The 23,118-nt window shown below is 42.1% G+C and overlaps 2 protein-coding genes across 3 annotated transcripts in view; both read left to right on the plus strand.

The window, feature by feature from the left end:
- The window catches only part of fancb (FA complementation group B), a 59,673-nt gene extending 56,265 nt beyond the window's left edge, over positions 1–3,408 (plus strand). The window contains exon 10 of the mRNA XM_019895364.1: positions 3,330–3,408. Within this exon, the coding sequence (XP_019750923.1) occupies positions 3,330–3,352 (23 nt within the window). The 3' untranslated portion in view covers positions 3,353–3,408. The remainder of the gene's footprint in view (positions 1–3,329) is intronic.
- gpm6bb (glycoprotein M6Bb) overlaps positions 3,381–23,118 on the plus strand; it is a 29,071-nt gene continuing 9,333 nt past the window's right edge. The window contains exon 1 of one of the 2 annotated variants that reach the window (XM_019895383.1): positions 3,381–3,499. In XM_019895383.1, coding sequence (XP_019750942.1) covers positions 3,496–3,499 — 4 coding nt within the window. In that variant the 5' untranslated portion in view covers positions 3,381–3,495. The remainder of the gene's footprint in view (positions 3,500–23,118) is intronic. The other variant, XM_019895385.1, reaches the window with a different exon arrangement.

Genomic DNA, 23,118 nt, shown 5'->3' on the forward strand with positions numbered 1-23,118 from the left:
TGTGTGTGTATATGTGTGTGTGTGTGTGTGTGTGTGTGTGTGTGTGTGTGTGTGCCATCCCCTCTCAAGTCTGAAAAATTCAAAAAAAATGACGAGCAGTGGATTTAGCTGCATTTGTGATGTCAACATCGACCAAAAATATTCAGGGTCAAGTGTGAGCTAGAGCCGATCCCAGCTGACTTTGGGAGTGATGGCATGGTATGCCTGACCGCTTGCCAGCCAATTGCATGGCACATTGGTGATCAACCAAACATGCATGAGGGTCAAGATTCAAACCCAGAATCTCAGAACTGTTAAAATGTTACCTCATTTACCTACAGATGAGCGAAAGTATCTTGCTCAAGAACATTTCAACAAGGTCGCAATGGATTGGATTGAACCCCCAACCTCTGGGTTGGGAGACAACCGCTCTACCACTGAGTCATGGCGCCCCTATAATAATAATAATACAATAAAATATAAATCTGATTAATATACACATTAGCTGTAGTTCTTGCATTCCTGAACAGATTTTTTAATGGTATGCTTGATTCTTCTTTTAGTTGTTTTAAGTTGCACTCAACCCTAAAATAACAGCAGTACAAAGTAAGCAAAAAAAAAACAAAAAAACGTGTCAAGTTTCCTCAGTTGTTCCTGACATCATTTCAGTTGGTACTGCATTAAACCACTAGATAGCAGCATTATACAAAGCACTGGTGCTGCTGTCCTTTCTAATGCTGCCTCAGTGGTGTGAAATAGTATTTGCCCCCTTCCTGATTTCTGTGTAATTTGCATATTTAGCATTTACAAAGGTTTCAGTTCAACAAACCATTTTTTTTTTAATATCACACAGGGACTACCCAAGCATATACAAAATGCAGTTTCTAAATGCCAATTTATTTTATGGGGTCATTTGAAGGAAAAGAGCCAGTCCATCGGGTCATACAACTCAGACATGAGTTGGAAAAAAAAAAGCGAGACCAGGCAAATTTTGTACCAGGTCCCCTCATGGCATCAAAGAATCAGTGCTTTCCGTCTCCAGTTCATGGCTGCCGGCCCGCTGCATTTTTAATTTTTTTTTTTTTTTTACAGTGGAAACCATTGCTCACTCCACTCATGATGCATCCTGTGTGGTGACTGAGTCGGGGTGACCCACTTGTGCGTTGGCCTCACGAGGACGCGCATACTTGCTCTTTTGTTTTTGTGATGACTCGTTCAAATGTGACCCCTCCCAAAAAACAAAAAAAAAAGGCTTCTCTCTCTTTGAGTGCACCGGTACGAAGTACAAACAGAGAAGGGGCACACTGCAAATATGGTTTGCGGTGTTGTTATGCATGAAGTACTGCTGAAATGTGTTTGTTCTCCCAATTTAACACCCCGGCTGAAGTACGGGGATGCGATACAGAACTCCGTAAGATCCGAGATGTGACTTCCTGTGCGACCTGGAGGCCGCGCAGGCCCGTGCAGTACACCCCCAACCCTGTTTTAGTCCATTCGACTTTTATGAGCTCGGTGTCAGTGTTTGCAGAACCCCCCAGCCAAAGCTGAGTAAGAATTATATTCGCTCTGCAGAGAATGTGCTGTGTGGATTGGATGGAAAATGCTGAGACACAATACATACTTGGATAATTGGTGTCATCTGTATACAAATCTGCCGCGTCTGACAGACTGTAGTCAAGACCATTTAAATGAGGTCAACAAGTGTTTTATTCATTTATTTATTTTTTTACTTTATTTTCCAGTTCTCAAATGCTAAACCAGATGTTGATGAGCGGCGAAGTCATTCACCTTGATGTAAACACAAGGGAGGATGCTCAGCTGACCTGAAGTTCTGATGTCCACTTTGCACCATGTGTACTATCCATCCATCCATTTTCTTAACCGCTTTATCCTCACAAGGGTCTCGGGGTGTGCTGGAGCCTATCCCAACCGTCTTCGGCCAGTAGGCGGGGGACACCCTGAACCGGTTACCAGCCAATCGCAGGGCACACAGAGATGAGCAACCATCCGCGCTCACTTTCAGACTGTGGGACAATTTGGAGTGTTCAATCAGCCTGCCATGGACGTTTTTAGAATGTGGGAGGAAACCGGAGTACCCAGAGAAAACCCACGCAGACACGGACAGAACGTGCAAACTCCACACAGGAAGGCCAGAGCTGGAATCGAACCCGGTTGCACTGTGAGGTCAACACGCTAATTCTGCAAATTGACAAATTGATTTATTACACACACACACACACACACACACACACACACACACACACACACACACACACACATATATATGTATATATATCAAGATTTAAAGTCTCACATGACTTAAAATTGAACTCCTGGAGTTTTCAGTGTCCACTTTTTTTAAAAAAAAGTGTTGCTTGGCTATTGTGCAGATCACGTAGTGATGAAACATCCCATGGAGAGTTGCCCACTTGGCCCCTGCTGAAAAGGCTGGAGCGGCCCGGGGGCCGCCGGGACCTCCTTGGTTACCGGATGCCTGCACACTGAAGTGATGGCGACCGGTTTCAGTGAGACAAACAACACACAATCGTTGAGTCGGCTCTCTGAGCCCATGTCCAACATGAGAAATATTTCTTCAGAGTCAATACGAGTCGGGAAAAGAGGTCACTTGAGGATAGTTTGAAGCCAAATGTGCTGTTTGTGCATAGGCACATGCTTTATTTTAAATCACATTTTTCGTGTATATATTGTGTTGATGTTAAGTCGGGTTCAGTCAGCTTTTGCAACTGACGATTTTTTCTCGATGCTCACCACGATCTCTTCTCAATACCAAACTGCTTTGTGGATGTTGTCTTCTGCTCGTCTACCTGCCTTGTTGGAAACCACATATTAGCAAGTGTTGTTTTTCTTATTATTGATGTTTGTTCTCTCGCTTCTCTCTGTCTCCTCTCAAATAGTGTATCAGAAGTTGTCACTGCTGATGTTTTTCCATTTCTTTTATTTCTCTCCTCAACCAACATGCTTCTCTCAATTTGTGCCCTCATACACCAAGTGCACTGTGAAAAGCACACACAAAAAAACACGTTTTTTGGGCTAAATAATTAATTTAAGTTTTTTCCAATTTCATAATGTAAATAATCGACATTTATGGCAACAATTTGTTAACGATCTTAGCACAACAGAGCAAATAATTTGTTTGCTCCAAATCAATTTGCTATGTTATCTTTCCTAATCTCTAGCGAGGGGGCGGGGGGGGGGGTTGACATAAAAAGGCACAACAGTTCTATAAACTCGTATTTCTTTCATTTGAAGCATTTATTAGCACACGTTGCTTCTGGTGTCCACTCTCTCCCCGATGACCCTCTTCATTCTTCTCTCTACCCTGATCCTAGACCCCGCCCACTCTTGGTGCTGACGTCACCAGGGCTGTCTCCAAAGTGTTTGAGAGCGTCCAGTTCGTGCGCATCTCTGGACTCGCGAGTAGCGGGGCTCACGAAACAGCTCGACAACTTGCATCTGACTGTTACACCCTCGGACTCACACGGAAGATCTTCAAACATGGGTGAGCCCAGTTGTGTTTTTTGTTCATTTATTATCCACAAGAAACAACGGGCAGCCTGCTTGTTTGACTCTGCAAACTTTTTCTCGTGCGTAATAGTCTGTTCCAACTTCGAATCAACTGCCCAAAAATGTATTGGCGTTGTGTTTTGGAGTATGCGCTGTGTCCAGAGTGGGATTGAGTCGAGGAAAGGGATTAGAGAGATTAAGTGTTGCAGGATTGTGGCTGTGTGTGCGCTCACCCACTCTATTCAACTCTTACTGCTCGTTTGGCTTTCCCTGTTTACTATCACAGACTGGATGCAAGCTTTTGCCGATTAGTGATTGATTAGCAGTGTGATTCAATCACTCAGTGCTTGATTGTTTTCTAGAGGCATTGTTATAGTCAAGTGGGTGAAAGTAAATCTGACAATCATAGTGAAGTCATGTCTGCACTAACTGATGTAACTCTGTCACATGTTTTTAATTTTATTAACATACACCGACACACTAACACCCAAACACACTCGCATCAGCACGATGTTGTGCACTCAATATTTATGTATCACGTACTCGGAACAATAATGGGGATATGTACATTTTTAAATGCTTAATGTAAGTTGGAAAATCCTGGGCCAACCGTCCGATGTGATTAATATTTTCATAGTGTGGAATAATACTGGCATAATGCATCGGCATAATGCTCTACATCCAATATTTATCATTTCTATCTATCTATCTATCTATCGATATATCTATCTATCTAAATTGTAATGTTTCAAAAATCTTTTTGTAATGTTAATAAAAGTGGAAAACCCCTGGACAAACCCTCTTTTTAATTTTGTTATGATACAAACATATGTCTAATACTCTTAATATGCATTTCTTGGTAACTGTCTGAAAATTATTTTTTTAATCCCAATTTAATTACAACCGATATAGACTAACAAAACCCAATGAAAATAAATCATTAAATGGAATATAATCCAAGAACCGAATCAACACCAAATGGAGTAAAATCTCCTTGCATGGCCCCACCCCGAAGCAGAGTTTAATGCAAACCAGTTGAGGAGTTGATGTTGTGTAATCCTGCCAATCTGATCTTTACAAAATCTTAAAAAATTAAATTGGAATTCAGTCTTTAGAAATCCAAGCAAATGTTCCCAGAAATTAATAGAAATCTGGTCCATAGAAAAACTGATGCGGTCATAAAACGTTTTCTTTGCTGTCTTTCAAGTATAAAAAGTAGTTACCAAGATAATTACAAAAGAATGACACATTCTGCTCTTAAATGACCACGTAACTTTGCACAAAATCCAATAGACAGAAACACCAATTGCATCAGTGTAGCAATGTTAAAATTTCAACACCAATGGTGGAGCGACACATGTAGATAGATAATATAACAATACTCACTGGTATACATTCTTTTTCCTCTGTGAAGATTGACAAATTTTACTGCGATTTACTGAGGAGTTTTGATTGGCTCCCGGTATCTCTGAATGTCAGCATTTTGCTGCCCCCTTGTGGTTAACGTGCATACACCAGGAATATCAGTACGAGCGGAGGAATTTAATGTTCGACATTAATGTTTTAATGTTTTCATAAATTAGGCTACAATAATATATGTTTTTATTCAAATTGTAGAGGTAAACAACAGCAACGACAAATCGTCTCAGTTTCGGGCTATTTTACCACAAAATGGCCGCAAGCGTGCAATCCCGTGACCCCCATTTACCCCCCAGCACTACCCCATCTTATGAGGCGTTTGTGAGAATATGTATCAGTGCTCATTAATTCACTGGGAGGCTCCCACAGTGGCGTCTTTGTGCTCCTAATTTGGAGGCGCTCCTTTGTGTGGCGCCTCCGTTCACGAACGCCCAAGTGAACTGAATCGCCCGAGAGTCTCACAGCAACATGGCCTTTGAACGGAATCCCCGCACACTCTCCTCTTCTTTCTTCTTCCTCACACCAACATCTTTTTTTGTGGTGAACACAGGGGAGAACATCATGGCTTTCAAATCATAAATGCAGTACTTGGTTGCTTGAGACTTCATGCCTCGCTTTCATCCGACCAAATTTTCAGCCGCAGGGCATTTCCTTGTGTGGTCACATGTTGCCACCATTTCGTCACACATGTATTCCGACTTCCTTCCACATCCCCAAAACATGCAAAATTTGGTCCATTGTGAGTGTGATTGTTTTGTTTTTTGTTTTTTGTCAATATGTGCCCTGTGATTGACTAGCCAACAGTCCACACATGCAAAAAAATGTGCTATTTTTGTTTCCTCATCCACTCACTTGATTTAATTTGGGCGGGCTATTGATCTGAAGCTGGTTGACATTATAGACAGTTTTGTTGTGTTCTAAAGTTGAAGTCAATTTGATTTTTGCAAAAACATTGTGGCTGGATGACTTTGGACACAGGGTCAGGGTTCAAAGCTAGGTCAAGGCAAAGGGCATCCAGTTGGGTCCGTTTCCACGATATACCGTTTCCAGGCCACTGCAGCTCTGGAGCCTTGATGAAATTGAATGGGTGCTTCGCGTTAGTATGAGCAGTTTTCACTCCTTGTTGGATTAAAATCTTGACCCAACGTGCTGGGTCAAACTCTCACCCCAATGTGCTGGGTTTATATCATACTGCATTAGCTTGGTCCCTTTTGGACCCAACACTGGGTTAGCCATTTCACCCAATTTGCGTCATTTTTAACTCTGTTGTTGTAAGAGTTAAGGTTGTACCCCTGCTGGGATAGGTTCCTAAAAAAGCTGTAGAATTTTGTGTTTTAATGTGACACTGGTATGCCAACAGGAGCTCAGAACATGTACAGACAGATTCCCCCAACCTAAAATGGAATTTAAAAAAATTCTTTGCAAAGAGCAAATGTCAAGTGAATTTGTTTGCAAGTCTCAAGTGTTGAGGTTGTTAATAAATGGCATGGGTAATTGCTACTTCTTTGGTTAGCAGCGCCATTCGAATGGTCTTGACATTTTAATGTCTGTGTGTGAAAAATTGCGGTGATGTCCCGAGTTAATAGCTGCCGCAGTCCGTTTTTTTTTAATCTAATTGAGTGTCTCTTTGTGCATCTGGTTGACTCACCCAGTGACTAATTGTTCATCATAATGTCATGTTCTTATTTTATTTTTTATTTAATTACGTTAAAGCTTATTGTTACTCACAGCACATTAAAAATGTAAACACTTTTATTAAACACATTAATACAGACATTATACATACATTTTTGTATCGGTCAGTTTGTGTTTGCTTTGTGAAGATTCTCTCACCTGTCACGTTTAAGAGCTATGTAATCGAACGCAAGCACGCCATTTGTACTTGGAGCCAGACACTCATCGTAAAATCCGCACTTTTCATCCTGGACGGGAACATTTACCATGTTGTGAACACGCTTGAGGTGAAGGTTGTCCAAATCGGGTCCAGATTTTAGGACAAGAAATTAAATAAGAAGTGAGTGCTTCTCGGCTGACGTTCGTATAATGCCTGGGTGATGAAATAAGTTTTCCAGCTGCCTTTGACAGTGCGGAGGCGTGAACGCGGTGTCAGATGTTACAGAGTTCGCTTTGAGATAACACACACACACATACGCACACGCGCTTTGTAATGATTTTATGTCTATGAAGAGGAGTCTGCCATCTCTGATTTCCACATTCCTGTCCAGTCTCTGTGGGTATCTGGAAAGTGTCACGTCAGCGCGCACACGCACACACACACACACACACACACACACACACACACACACACACACACACACACACACACACACACACGGTGGTGGACAGTTTGCGATGTGACCCAGCATCCTGACTCAGAGCAAAGGAAAGTTTTTTTTTTTTTTTTTCACGGTTAGCATCAACAAGGGCGGCATAGTGGACTAGTGGTTAGTACCTAAGATTTGGGATTCAAATCTAGGCTCTAGCCTTGCACATTCGGTTCTTGAAGACTCTAAATTGTCGAGGCATAAATATGATTGTGGAAGGTTGTTTGTGAGCCTTAATTTTCCCCTGAGATGCGTTTCAGCTGCAGATAGAGGCCATTTTGGTCGTCAAAAAAATGCCTCAAATGCGCTAACCTCTGATGACTGAACTGTACGTTCCCATCAATCAGCCCCAAACACCATCACATCTTCAGTTTGTTGTCATTAATTGCAGCAATGATTCTCAGTAATGAGGTGGCTGCTGCCACGCTTGCATCATTTCTGGGCTCGTTTCCATTTGGGACCCAAAATACAGTTGACCGCATTCAGTTTTCATACAGAGGCAACTTTTTATTTTTTTCCTTTCTGCTTTCTGTCTCATCAGTGGAAGCTCCAAAATGAAACATAGTCAGTTCTGACAGGCTGAGTGATATCCAAGTTGCTCTCATTAGAACAACAACAAGAAAAAATCCCCGATCAAAAGTAATGGCAATATTAAAAACATTGTGCATAGAATAATATTTGGTAAATTTCATATTTGTTCACAAATATATGCTATGAGCCAGTCCACGTGTTTTTGTTATTCTCACATATTTTTACTTTACTACCGGAAAGTGTTCAAAATGGCTTGCGCTCTTTAAGACTGTGATGCTATTCGTTTGAACAAACATGCCGCTTTGGCGGGTCTCCTGAAAAGTGATGATTTTGGAGGTAAAATGATTCCGCCTGACGCCGCATCGATATGTTTTTTACATTTTAACATCCTTGTTGGAAAAAGTAACGAGTTTGAATGCAAAGCCCATTGAGCACAATTGGGACAAAAATAGAGCCAAGCCTACTTGGAGACGTATCACAGCAAATCAAACTAGTCCCCCCCCCCCCCCCCCCAAAAACAAGAAAAAGACCTCATCGCGATCCTCACTGAGCTGCAGCATCACAAGAGTTGCGGGCGTTTCGCACATGATGGTGTGAACTCCCAAGTTTGGACTTTTGTGGCTTTACTTTTTGTTCTTTCCTGCGGCAACTGCGCCGCGCTGCTTGCATGTTAATGTTGTGGAAAGTTCTGACCTGTTAAAAGACAAAGCAAGCCCATTGACTATTGTGACTTGTGAAGTGATTGGAGTCGAAGGTCCTGACTGGGGATGCCTGTGCTCAAGCATGTGCATTGGCCTTGACCCCAACTTGGAAGCCTGTCCGCTTTGTGATGATGTGCGTGTTGTGCGGTCTTATTCGAGTATCCGCATGGTCCAAGTGGCAGTCTCATTCAATCAGGTTCATAAATATCGGGCCGGCGACACAATTCTCTTTTTTTTTGGATCTAAAAACCACCACCAAGGATTTGAAACAAAATCAGGTGACCGGTGCAGGAATGAAAACAGTTTGTATATGTGCCTCGCACTGTACTTGAAAATAAGTCAGTTGACTTTTCATTGTTCAGCAAATTTAGAAATGACCGCTTCATTTATTTGCAACTGCATAAGACACAATCTAAACTTTGTCTTGCCCAAAAGACTTAACCCTCTTGCCCCACACGTGCATAATAAAGCTTTTAATTAGGCCTTATTCTACGAGTCCACAATATGTTGGCCGCTTGTACTTCTGCTGTTTGCCAGTGGCGTAGAGGTCTGCATCTGTGTTTTTGTTCACAGTCAGATGATTCTTCTGGAAGGCCCGCCGGGGACACAATGGAAGCATGCAGCCCGACAAGCATTCATTGACACATTCAACTGGCGTTTAAGCTCAGTTGAATTCACTCGTAGACTTTCTCCATACCACCTATGCACAGTACGGAAGGAAACATGAATGCAGAAGTAAACTGTCTATTTTCTGCTGCTAGCTTGCAGTGTTGAAGAGAGTAGACCGATCACCAAGACACAAAAGCCCAGAGAGCCCGGTCAGGATCTGGGCCAGAGGATTAAAGCTGCAGCGGCTGAGGGGTGTGGGGGCATCCAGTGGGGGTTCAAGACCAAAGCTGATAGCCTTCAGTCTTTTGGAAAACCAGGATAAAAGTGACGAATGATATAATCAAGGCTAATGAAAAAATTCAGAATGTGGATGGATGCAATTGGACTAACAAACAGTGCTGACATCAAGGGTGTGGCTGTGACAAGAGGAATTTGCTAATTTGACATAGTGGCCGAGCTGTGTCATGGCATCTTTGCTCTGTGATTCACTGTGGCCCAAACAAGGCTAAGCATTCTGATATTAATACAGAAAATACAGAAATAATAATTTACTGCAGAAAAATAAATACACAAAGAAAACAGTCACAACTAGGATTAGTAAACCTCAGTAATCGTCATTTTTCACAGAGGATAAATAACATGCGCCCGTTAATATTACTGTATTGTCTCTCTACATGTGTTGCTGCACCACACATTCATATTTCTGTTGCTTAAAAGGTTAAAACTGCCCAACATCAATGCCACTTTTCTTGGGCTGTGATAATTTGCACTGTGTGTCAACATTAAGCTAGCAGACATTCACAAGGCCAAAGTTATTTGGTTTGGTTAAATATAACGTGTAATTCTCTTTTTTTCAATGTTTAGTTTGACAATTTACTTAAACTGGTAGTTGCAATCAAAAGCTTGAAGCAAGCTGTTAGCCTTATTTTGAAACAACTCTTTGCTGTGTGATGCTCACTATGCAGTTGAACTTCACACAGGAAGGCCGGAGCTGGAATTGAACCCTGAACCACTCGACTGTGAGGCCGACGCACTAACCAGTCGACACCGAGCCACCACAATCCTAAACACCTAAACCAAAGAATCTCTTTCTGACAGTGTCAATCAAAAGTGATCCTGAACCCCTGCACTGTGAGGCCGACGCACTAACCAGTCGATCACCGGGCCGCCGCAATCCTGAACACCTAAACAAAAGAATCTCTTTCTGACAGTGTCAATCAAAAGTGAGCAAAAATGTTGATTCAGCTCTTGGATTGGATCTGGTTGTCAAGCTCGTAGCCTTCAAGTGACCAGTTGCATGCGATTCTTCCATTCAGCACCACCAGTAGAAATGAATTGTGCAAGAGAAGAATCCCTTCCAGCTAATTTCTTCCTGCAAGTTCATTTGCGTTGGGGAGTGAGCGAGAGGCGAATTCATTAGAGGGCTCATCCACTGTGGGACCCCTGCAAGGACTGAGCTCTTGGCCTTGTGCCCGCTCGAGTGTATTCAAGGCACCACAGATCGGCCTTTGTGCTCGCCGCTTTCTGCGCCGCTGCTAAACAACCATAAGACAAAAGCATGTTGGGTCGCCCTCCCAGCGCCCCCCTCCGCCCGAGCACACCACTGAGAAGTGCTCGGTCCTTTGCAGCAAAGCCTGACAGCACATTGTGGCTGGCGTGAATACAAAATTAAAGGCTGCTGTGTTTCTGCAGAGGTTGTGGGTTCAATCCTGGCTCCGGCTTTCCTGTGTTGAGTTTGCATGTTCTCCCCGTGCCTGCGTGGGTTTTCTTCGGGTACTCTGGTTTCCTCCCACATTCCAAAAATATGGACGATTGAACACTCTAAATTGTCCCTAGGTGGGAGTGTGAGCGCGGATGGTTGTTCGTCTCTGTGTGCCCTGCGATTGGCTGGCAACCGGTTCCGGGTGAAGAAAGCTGGGATAGGCTTCAGCACCCCCCATGGCCCTTGTGAGGATAAAGCGGATCGGAAAATGGATGGATGGATGTATTGCAGCATCTAGATGTTCCAATGCTGCTTTCCTTGGTCCAATTTAGGATGTGGTGTTATTTAGGGTGAGGTAGCAGTTACCTTGTTGAGGTATGTCCAAATAACTCCATGCTCAGCGTATTTCCTAGGCTTGTTCACGATGAAAATTTGACGGAATAGTTTTAATTCAACCTTGAAGCAAGTGTCACTTCGGCACACACAACATTTGTCATTACAAAGCAGAACCACAAAAAGGTCTCAAGGTTGGCATGTCTATAATGAGTTGGCCCACAAAAATGTCGAAGAAACCATACTCCAAAAGGCACAGGAAGTCTGCCGTTTTGGTTTGCCGTTCGAAGGTAATTTTTCCTATTTCAAGAGGTACTTCAAAAATGAAGTTGTGCTTCAGATTTTGTTGGATTGTAACAGAATTTGAAACAATTGGAAAAAAAAAGAGAGTTTTTCTCACAACTTCAACCTCACCCATGCAGTTTCACCTGAAGTGACTTTTATAAACAAACTTGGCCGAGACATTCCGTCTGATTGCTCCTAAAATTGAACCTCAAATTCAATGCAAATGGGCGATGCCAAAGTATTAAGGATGTGAATTTACGTTATTCCTCATTGGCGGAGCATGGCGCCAAAGTTTGATGACTCATCCTGATGTTGTGCTCTCAAGGCTGCCAAGTTAAAGGCCACTGCACACACCTGCTTTCTCTCTCACTTGTTTCCATGCGAGAGCTCTCATTGTCTGCTTATAATTCTCGAGAGGAAGGCGCGTTAGGCCCACAGGAAGCTTCTCTGCCAAGCTGTCGAAAGTCTGCAAAAGTTGAGCTTTTGTGCAGTGACAGATGCTGGCTGGAAGGCCACAGCAGAGTGGGGGAGTGAGAGCCGATTGCATGAACAGTTGCATTTTTAGAGTGCAAATGAATGATGATCATCTGTAAGAGCTGTAGGTTTAAATATGACGCAGACTTAGGCAAAAAGCGACCGCATGGCAGTTTCCCCCTTCTGTTTTAACTACAGAAGAGAGATGAATGGCAGCAAACAGCAGCCTCGGGGCAGAGAAATCTCAGATGTGTGACCCCTAAACCACACACAGACCCAAAGAGGGTCTCGTCATAAATATTACATCAATGTCTCCTAAGTCATTTTAAGCTTTTTGACCCCCACCGTATGGGAAAAGACTTCTGCATCATCTGGAAAGCCTAAAGCTACTTTTTACGACTGTTCCCAAAGTGGAGAATGTACGCACGTGATCGTACCTTATATGGGCCAAACCTGAAGGACACGCCTCCCAATCAATCAATCACTCAGACCTCTTAGTGGACTCCAACTCCATATTTTATTAAGTTTAGCTGTCCCAATACTTTTGTCAATACATTGTCCAGAAGTTGTGTAGGTCTGCATTAAAAGAATGACTCTCACCAAATTTAAAAAATTAAAAAAAAAAAAAAAAAAAAATTAAAAGCCAAGTTGGAATCTGTGGTAAACCTTTTTTTTTTATTTTTTTTTTACTTGTGTGGCTCATTTTTACTAATGTAACTGATTTCATGTTACTAGTATGTTGCACGTACCTCCTAATTTTAATAAATTAAAAAAAAAATCAACACCACTGTTTAATACAGAATCTTTATTGTTTATATAGAACATTAATTCTTTTATATTTATACAAATAAAGCTTTCTTCTTATACAATGAATGCCTTTCATAAATGCCTGGCACACTGCAGTGGAATCAATAAACACATTTTTTTTTTTTAATAGTCAACTAAATCACAACATTTAACCAGCATGAAATTCATAATGTAAAGAAACAATGGCATTATAATGAGACACACTAATAATACCATTACTGTTATGAATCTTCATTTGATGGATTGTGCGCACAGAGAGTGTTGAAAGTCTGCATTAAATTAGCGGATGGAGTCCCAAATGGCTTTCACTTTTGCACACTGGATTCTTTTGCACAGCTGGCTGCCTCTCAGCGCTTTAAGCAATAATGCCGTGGATTGAGCCCCTCTTACAGAAGGTCAGTAGAGTGGACATAGCCCAAAGCGTCCATCGGCCACTTGTTCGGATCCCCTTTGCCCTTGTCTGGTCAGTCTCTGGCTAGGTTTTTGGCCTTCTAGGATCCACAACCAGGATGTGGGCTTTACGCCACTTCTGTCCCAATAATCGAATTAAAGAGGTCTGCTGAGCCACTTGGTTGTGACAGGTTGTGGAAAGTGGGGGCAGCGGGGTGTCCAGGAGTGTTTGAGACAGGGCCAAGTGGTGGGTCAGGGGTGAGAGGTTGGCGGCGTGAGGTCGAGGAATAATAGCGGATAGAGGTCCCAGGAGGGAGGGCTCCGTTCATGGGAAACACCTCTCGTCACCCCACGCCCACTGCTATCTCCATTATGTCTATTGTGTGTGCGTGCAGCTATGTGTGTGTGTGTGTGTGTGTGTGTGTGTGTGTGTGTGTGTGTGTGTGTGTGTGTGTGTGTGTGTGTGTGTGTGTCAAGGCGAGCAGCTGGGCTGTGAGAATGTTTGTGTTGAAGAAATGATCATACGGAATGAATGATGTCGCCTGGTTTCCCATGGCAACGACAATCAAAATGTTTGTCCTTTTAAAAAATGTGCCCCCTAAACATTTTAACATCAAGTTGATTGTAAGGCATTTAACGAAGCATGTGCTTTCAAGAAACATTAGCTTTTTCAATAAGCCCACAAAAACTGTTTCCTCTTTTGACTTTGAATCGCCCCCTCCCCAAATGCAAATGGTACACTCCAGTCAGTCTATTTGTAATGTCTTACGTTATTCGCCATGAAACTGGAAATAGCCTAATATAGATGGGCAAGGCGACAATTGTTAGTCCAGTCATAAGTCTGTGACTGACACACAACCACAAATATGCTCCCCCCAAAGAATAATTTCTGTTTCATATGTCAGTACACCCGTACATTTAAATGTTATTGTTTGAGTCACAATGAAAGTGACTACACTGACGAATGAATATGGTCAAATCATTCTCAATGAGCCAAGCAGGATTCAATCTAGCAAACACAAAGACAAGCAAACAAATGTGACTTTTCACCATTCTGAATAAATTTTGTTTTAGTTCAACAGTTCACGCCACCGCAGGATTAAATATGGTAAGGTCCCATCATCTTCCTTCACGCGAGTCGCTGAACCAGGAAGAAGCCGGCTGATATAGGAATTGACAAACAAACTCAAACACTGTACGTCACTTTGCGTTTTTCATTTTACTTTTGCAAGACAATTAAGTTTTTATTCTTTGAGTCACAATGGTAGCGCTCTCCTATATCCAAGAATCAAAAATGGTACGGTCTCATCATGTTACCAGGAAGTAGCCACGCAAACGAACACAAATACGCCACCCCACAATTATTTTCCCACTTTTGTGAAGAGTGTTGGCATGGATCTGCATACTGACATTGGAAGCGCCGTCCAATTCTGATACTTCTGGTCCAGAAGAATCCCGCATCTGTTTAAACTGTCAACTGTGAACATGTACTCACCGTGCGTATTGTAGCATTTGGCAAAGGTCTGCACGTACTTGTGGTCATAATCAGTCAGGGTTGAATGACGGTTCACAATGCACGGCCATGTAAGAGATAACAGATATCTGTCCGCTATGTCAACACATTGTTCACCGATAACGGGGGGAAATATCCTTGGTAGTCGCTAATGGTGTAGTGGTACACTCGCCTGACTTGTGTGCGGGCAGCGTAGGAACGGCTCCCACTCAGTGATGGTGTGAATGTGGGTGTGAATGGTTGTGCGTCTTTATATGTTTCATTGTAATTTAAATTTGATGTATAATTTATGACTTTTAATGAAAATAAATAATGGCCGCTTAAATACCCAACCCAAATAAAATTATTACAAGAAATTGAAAATAAAATAAAAAAGATAAGTCATGTTAAAAATGATCAGTAAGAAAGATTATTTATTTGTTAAAAAAATATTTTAAATGTTTCATGATGATTTTATGTCTTCATGTTAGTCTTCTAAATTAAAAATGAAAATATGTACGCAATATGTATGTAAATACGCAACTCAAATGTGTTGAGTTTATAATCATTTTTTCCTGTTATGGTACATTTTACTGGTATGTGTGTGTGTGTGGGGGGGGGGGGGGCATGATATTCAGGGGGGGAGGCATTGTGGGGCCGGGGGGTTGAGAATTCCAAAGCAAGCAACCTTATTATCCTCCATTATCCTAAGTGGAAAATAGAGGTACGATGTATTTTCTCAGTTACTCTTTTTTGTCAGCTTTTGTAAGATGAGCTCTCTGTAGCCCGGAAACAGGATTGCATGTTTGCACATTTAAAAAAAAAAAAAAGTACAAAGACTATTCAGGGAAATGCAATGAGCAATGCACATTCCTCTTTAAAATGAGTCAATTAACATTTTTAAAATGTGAGTTTGCTCACAATTTCCAAGCGTGCCAACAGTAACACAAAGCATCTGTCTCACACTTTTGCTGCCACGTGCCGCGAAGCAAAACCACAGCGCCTGTGGATGAGCCACATATTCGCTCTTATTTTGTGTTTTTTTTTTTTTTTTTTTTTTTTTTTTTGGGAAGAAGGACTGAAGGAAAACATGGCCGCAGAGTGTTCCCAGACCTAATAAGACGCTAACACAAACATACAATTAGAATGGTGCTGAGTCAGGCACTGTTGTTGGCCATTGTTTGGCCACGGGCTCGTTATAACAGTGGGAAAGGGTTGAAATTTGAGGAGCAAACTACTACTATAGTGCCGCAAAATTTTCTCTGGTCGGGATGTGCTGGACTACTTTGGCACCCCAAGCGCAGCTTTGAAGACCCTGTGAAGTGAATTCAGAGATCTGTTTCAACATGCATTACGTCCATCCATCCATTCTCGTCACGAGGGTCGCGGGTGTGCTGGAGCCTATCTCAGCTGTCTTCGGGCAGTAGACGGAGGACACCCTGAACCGGTCGCCAGCCAATCGCAGGGCACACAGAGACGAACAACCATCTGCGCTCACATTTACACCTCGGGATAATTTGGAGTGTTCAATCAGCCTGCCGTGCATGTTTTTGGAATGTGGGAGGAAACCGGAGTATCCGGAGAAAACCATCAAAATAACTATAACTATTATTTCATGAAAAAAAAAAGAGAATGCTTTCAAGGTCAAGAGTGATGTAATTTCAGAACATTCCTAATGAAATATTTTTATGTCCCAAGTCAAATAATTAAACAAAATACAGTGAATAAGCCATGGAAAAAAAATCTTTTTTCGTAGATTTGACAAAGTAATCATTTTCCCGAAGTGAGATCCTGACTCGTGACAAACCCGAAGTGTGACGTCACTTCAGCACAACAATAGCGAGGCTCACTATGGAAAGCGCACAAAGCTGGATGCAGTGCAGCCTCTGCCAAATAACTTCTGTTTGGTGCTCTGTGAGCTTCTGACCGCTTTGAAACAACACGAGTCCGCTGATGATTTACAGTCATGCGATGTGAGCGTAACATGCGTTGCAAAAGAGCCTTTGAAGGCATTCGAGCGGAGAAGGATGCCGTTCTTTTTTTCACAGAGCCCCAAAAGAGCCACGAGGCTTCATATAAATCAACTCTTTGTGGTTTCTCCTCTTTACTCGTATTTCCTCCTGCTCAGATAAACCGTCACTTCGTCAGACGCTCAACTCAATCGAGATAGGTTGGTTGCCCATTCGAACCTGAAACCAACTGATAGCCCTCTGTTTTTCTTGCTGTTTTTCACATATCGAACTTGTCTGCGATAAGTGGGTCAGTAAAACAAATGAATGTATCGCTGTATTGAGTTGATGTCCTGCGCTTTTGTTCAACCAATCAATGAGTTTGATTGGAGGCAGACAGTGAGTTGGCGTTTAGAACTGTGTCACTTCACTCCACGGTATTTAATAGTGGACCACTGCCAGTGGACCACACCCTCGGTGCTTCTTGGTTGCTATGCTTTTGTCGCGACATGCTAAATGGCACCAAACCGGCTGCCTGAGAACTGAGGGTGCGGGTCTTTTGTGGGTGAGTACAGGAGCATTCACTGCCGCCAAATTCGCTGTGGGAAAGCCACAATGAGGCCTTCTCTGTTGGGCCTTCATCCTCATTCAGCTGAAGTCCTGAGTGTGCAACTCTCACACTTGGCGCTTATTCCTTATCTCAAACTTCTTTTTTTTTTTGTGTGTGTGTGTGTGTGTGTGTGTGTGTGTGTGTGCTCCTTGTTACATTCCAAACTAAATTAATTCCACGTTGTTCTAGTTTAGAATTTATTTTCCTGATAGAAACCAATGGAAATTGAAATCACAAAACCTTCAAGTCATTCACTGCCCATTGTTTTCAAAGCAGAGTTCCTTATATTGTTTCTTATAATCTTTCAAGACCCACAGGGTATTGTTGTGTAATGTCCCGTGATAATACAACCACCGGCAACAAAACACAAACAAACCAAAAAAAAAAAATCCCCACCCCCCCCAAAAAACAAATAGTTAAGGTTAATGGCCAAAAAGCAGAGAAAACAAGATTTTGTGAAAAGAAACGAAGGCAACATAGTGACTGTATTTTTTTGCTTTTGTGACACTTCAAACTATAAAACAACAAAAACAAGACTGGCAAAATAATCGCATTGGCCACTTTTTTTTCTTTTTTTTTTTTTACATTTTGAAAGATTATTTTTTGGTGCTGATTCCAAATCTTCACTGTCCTTTTGTTTTTCTCTAGCACATCATGTTTTCATGATGGTGTTGATGTTGCTGCTGCCACTACTACTACTACTACTATGACTACAACTACTTCTACTAATAATAATAATGATAATAATACATAACAACACATGGTAAAACCTGATGTGCTACAAAAACAAAGCATTTCTTTAAAATCAGTGTCAAAAATACATTTAGTGACAAAAAGTCGTCTCTGAATGACTGGACAGACACATTTCGTAAGCCTTGTACAAATGTAAGACAGTAGGTTGTTGTTGTTGCAAAAAAAAAAACAACAACAACAAAAAAAACAAACTGAGTCGTGTTCAGAGGTTTCTGCTTGTGCCTTGGAGGTGAATCTCACTTTCCATTGTTGTTGTTGTTGCAAAAAAAAACAACAACAACAAAAAAACAAACTGAGTCGTGTTCAGTTTTCTGCTTGTGCCTTGGAGGTGAATCTCACTTTCCAGTGTACATATCATTCTTTTTATTTACCGTAATTTTATTGTGAACCTTTCCATATTTTAACATTCACCATATTTTACTGAGCAGCCAGGACAGAAATTGACGAGAAATTCACTTTCCTATTCTTTTGTTACGGTCCTTTATGAACACTTGTATCATTCTGTGAGTACTACAATATTTACATTTCAGAGGGTCCTCTGTGTATGGCTGCAGTGCCGTAACACAAACATACTTACAGTAAGTCAAAACTTGTCCTAGTCTGTCACATGTTATGCTAACACAGGAGTAAATTCATAATGACAGTAAATATTCGTATGAGAAACATTTGTAGGCCGTCAATATGGAAAAAAAAAAATCCAATGGAAATTGAGTGTGTCTTTTGCCAAGTGACCACAAATTCTATTGCCGCGGCACAAGAAATTTGTTGTGTGTGTATCCATGAAACCTAAAATGTCCCAACCGTGCAAAGCAAGGATCCCCTGTAAATATACCTTAAATAATCCCACTTGAAATACTTTTTCCATGTTTGCAAGGGATAGTGCTGATTAGTGCTGCTCTCGGTACTTTTCATCCTATCATTTTAATTTGTGCTTGAACTCATGGAGGCAATTAGATTTTGGCTATTACAAAATAAAGATCCAATAAACATCTTAATGTGACCATAAAAAGGGTTCAAACGAAGCGTCTCGTCTTTACAAGCATGATGTCAGCTCTCCTGGTGTTCAACAGGGCCGACTGTGGAAAAAAAAAAGGCTGAAGATTAGTGCGGCCATTTGTTGGTGTGTTGTGGGATCCCTGCTAAGTTCGCTTCCCTGACCCCTGAGGCTCCCCCTTTTTCTCCAAAGTCTGGTATCCGTGAGAAGACCCCAATTCAGCCCCCCCCCCTCGTCCCACTCCCAGCTGAAAGGCCTTTCTCTCATTAGCATGCCCCCAGGGGCCGCTCTCCACATCGTTGCCAAGATCCTATCCCCCCACCCCCCACCCCTCGCCGCCCCGGTCATCCCTCGCCATCGGCCCTCGTCTGTCTGTTATTTTTAACAAGCTGCTTTGTGTGCGCCGTCGAAAACGTCTTTGTGTTCCTCTTCAACTTTCTTTGCTGTTTTACCCAAATATGAAATGGAAGATCACAGCAGTACACGAAACCCATCACCGACACCTCTTTGACTGACCTCACTTGGGAAACAGCTTCTTGTCAGCACAGAGTTGGGGTCCGACTTGGGTTCGACCCCCTTTCCAATAGGAATCTATCTGCATTGATATTCATGGCGCTACTTTGGTCTCTGAAAGAGTCTGGGAGCAGCCCACTTTCTTTACGTGTTGAATAACTGATATCAAGTTAGGGCCTAAAGTACATGGACAACGGTTGTAGGATTTTGGATGGCATTGCGATTCACTTTTGGGTTCAATTCCCACTCAGCCACAGTGTGAATGTGAATGCTTGTCTCTCTCAATGTGCCGTGTTTGACTGGCGTCCCGTCCATGGTATAGTCTGCCTTTCACCCAAAGTTAGCTAGGCTAGGTTCCAATTCCCCCAATCCTGAATAGGATAACTTGTATTGAAAAAGTTGGAACGGTGGGTGGATCTATGGATGGTTGGATGCATTATGCCTTTATTAACTCTTTGGATGCCCTTGACGTGAATCTACGGGAATCGTAACGAGGAGCATTTTCGGCTGGTCATCCTCCTTCATCACTCACGCTGATGACTGCCATCTTTCTCGTGTCACGTAACGTTTAATGACAAAGACGCGCTTGCGCAATCCGATCAATCAAACCTCGGGAGCATTTAAATCGGTCTTTTGTGAGGGAGGTGTGATTAATGAGTTGGATGAGAGGGGGTGTCCAGGACTAAGATAAATGGCTCGTCTTGCAAACAGATTGCTGCAAGTACCATGCACACTAATGAGGAATATATCACACGCACTCGCTCACCCAAGTGGTAGGAATCAGCTGTGGGATTGAATCATTACTGGTTGTGTGCACATTTATACATAACATTATAAATAACAATGTCAGTAAATTTCAAATGGAGATGAAGAATCTGCCTCAACAAATAAATAGATAAATAGTGCAGAGTACAAATAAAATTCAAATCGTACAATAAACTCATAATCGTTATGTAAACTGAAATTTAATAGCATTATTGTGTGTCATTTCAAACTGACATGATTTATCTACCTTCATCAATAAGACAAAAATACCCAATGAAGTTTAAAGACATATCACTAGTAATATAGTAAAACAATGAAATGCAACCTATCAGTCGTTCATGTGTTCAGATGTGTCACAATCGTGAGAGTTATATTGGTTATATTTACTGACATGAACCGTTGCGTCTTATAAAGTCATCGCTTTTACTGCCATGGTCACTGGCCAGTTTATTAGGTGCAGTATGACTTACAAATGAGGTCTACTCTATGAGAACCTGTACTTAAAAATGTGGCTTTTATTGTTGTCCAAATATTAGAAACTTGCAGTGCAGGGATCTGCAACCACAATAATGGCGCATTAAAACCTCACCCACTGCACATTGTTGCCATTGTCCTCGATTTATTTGTAGATTTTGCCGATGCCTTTAATCCATTTTTATTGTTGAGTGTTCAGCTGTGGATGGATGAGGTGCAGTCAGCGACTATCAACGGTCAACTCGTGCTTGCCGTTTCAGCAAAGTAAACAAGGAGGCCACTTTTGACAAATTTCCCCTTACTCAGACTGGCCTCGTCTCTGGACGGAGGCCATTAGAGGCCATCATGGCTCTTTTAATGGTTGCCCTCAAAGTGGAGCGAGTCTGGAAAATAAAACTCAGAGATATGTTAGTGTTTTGGCAGCTCTGCCGTCAGAGCACTAGCAAACAATAGTGAGCTGTAAACAGACACATCTGTTAGTAATGAGGGCTACACGTCAGATTAGAATGTGGATGGTGTTTATTTTTTTTTTTTACAGTGATACCAGCCTACGCGGGGGCTCCTTACGGATGATATCCAAATAAGTTTTACATGACAGTCCAATAAAACATAAAAAGTAAATCTACAGATCTTCAGATAAAAACCTGAGTCACACAGAAAAATGTGTATGTTAAGATACCAATGTATATTACCTCACTTTTTATATTAACACTGCGTATTACTTTGTGCTCCACAAACTTGTTGAGGAATACAAACACGGCAGCAGCAACCCTTTAGTATGGGGTTCCCCAGGGTTCAATTCTGGGGCCCATGATGATTTCATTGTTTTTGCTGTCCCTGGGTTCCTCCTTAAAGAAAGCACGATATTTCCTTTCACTGCTATTATAGTCAGATCAATGTCCCACGAAACAAAAAGGTCACTGAATCACCAACACCTCTGCTGGATGCGTCGAAATAGTCAGTCTAAGGTCTGGGTTCGAATCTCAATAATCTCCGTGCATGTGTGGGTTTTCTCCTCTCTATTAAAAATGAAAATGAACAAATGTTAATTGTCCATCAGTGGAAATGTGATTGCATTTGATTGGTGACCAGTACAGGGTGTACCGTGCTGCTTACTAAAAGTCAGCTGAGCAAGGCTCCAGCTCACCTTAATGAGGACAAGCACTGTAGAAAATGGATGGCTGGATCGTGTTATAATCCCGAGGGTGCCGTTTATTTACATTTCCCAGCTGTTGAAAGGTTTTTGGCTTTACAGTGATGACAGCCCGTAGTCATGTTGTGGTTGGTAGTGATGAATGGATGGATGTAGAGGAGAGGGTTTATATAAGGAAGGGGGGTATCCAGCTGTAGGATTGTTCCTGCGTGATCTCTGTGAGATAAAGCAAAGCTACCCTTCTGAGTCATCCTCCTTCCACGTTGGAGGCACTTTTTTGGGGAAGTGTGAAGTGGTCCCTTGAGGCCAAGCGCTGCATGTTCAACTCGGGTTGGAGCCCAGCGGTTGGCCGGAAAAGGCCTCGCTGTGGTTCTCAGTGGAGCTCTGAATGAACTGGACGTGATGGAGAGCGGAGAGTCCCACACAGACGGGTCTTTGTTTTCAAACTTCTTGGCCTCTGCCTCTGTTCTTTTTTTTTTTTTTTCCGTTTCTCTCACACACTGACACTCACAAGTATCTCTCTCCTTGTGATGCCAGCGTGACAAATGAAAGCTCAACACAAACAAGTTGTCTGCCCCTTCTCCTCCTCCTCCTCATCCTCCTGCCGCCTCCACGCATCTAAACCCGAGCAGGAGGGCTGTGCAGCGGCGATCTCGGAACCATGTGAAAGTCATCAAAGACGGAGGGGGAAAAAAGTTGCCAACGTGATTTTGATTATCGCCCACGGGATTTGTTAGCTGTCAAACTTGATGAGAAACCATATATACAGTACAATAGTCATATAAACACAAAGGCAACACGTGATATTGTGGACAATGCTCCACCCCTGATGTGATGAAAAGTTTATGCAAAACATTTGCTTCATCTCTTCATTTCTTGTATTCTTAACATTCCCCGTTGAGGTTGCTTCATCGCGCAAAAAAGCCAAAGAAAAAGCAAAAGAAACACTGAACTTAGATCTCCTGTCTCATACAATTTTACATCAGGGCAGTTCAAAGTTCTTTGAAATGTTAGAAGCATATTTTTGAGCCAGACTCTTTCCAATTTGTGCTGTTTTTTTGTTTTCCGGTATATTTGGCACAGTTCCCGGTATCTTGCGCTGTCAACATAACGTAGTGGTCAGAACTTTATGTATGCTCACCATGTGCGTGTACTTTTTACAGTGAGATTCTTTACTTTGAAGAGTATTGGTTGTTTGAAACTTTTGACCACAACTAAGAAACCCTATGTACAGTATAAGGAAGACTACAGGCTTGTGGTTACATTTGTTCGTGTTCACGGGGGCCATTTTGTGCAGCCAACAGCAGTTTAGTAGGTTTTTCCACGTATATTATGA

This window comes from Hippocampus comes, unplaced genomic scaffold, assembly GCF_001891065.2.
Source record: "Hippocampus comes isolate QL1 unplaced genomic scaffold, H_comes_QL1_v1.1 scaffold237, whole genome shotgun sequence".
NCBI lineage: Eukaryota > Metazoa > Chordata > Actinopteri > Syngnathiformes > Syngnathidae > Hippocampus > Hippocampus comes.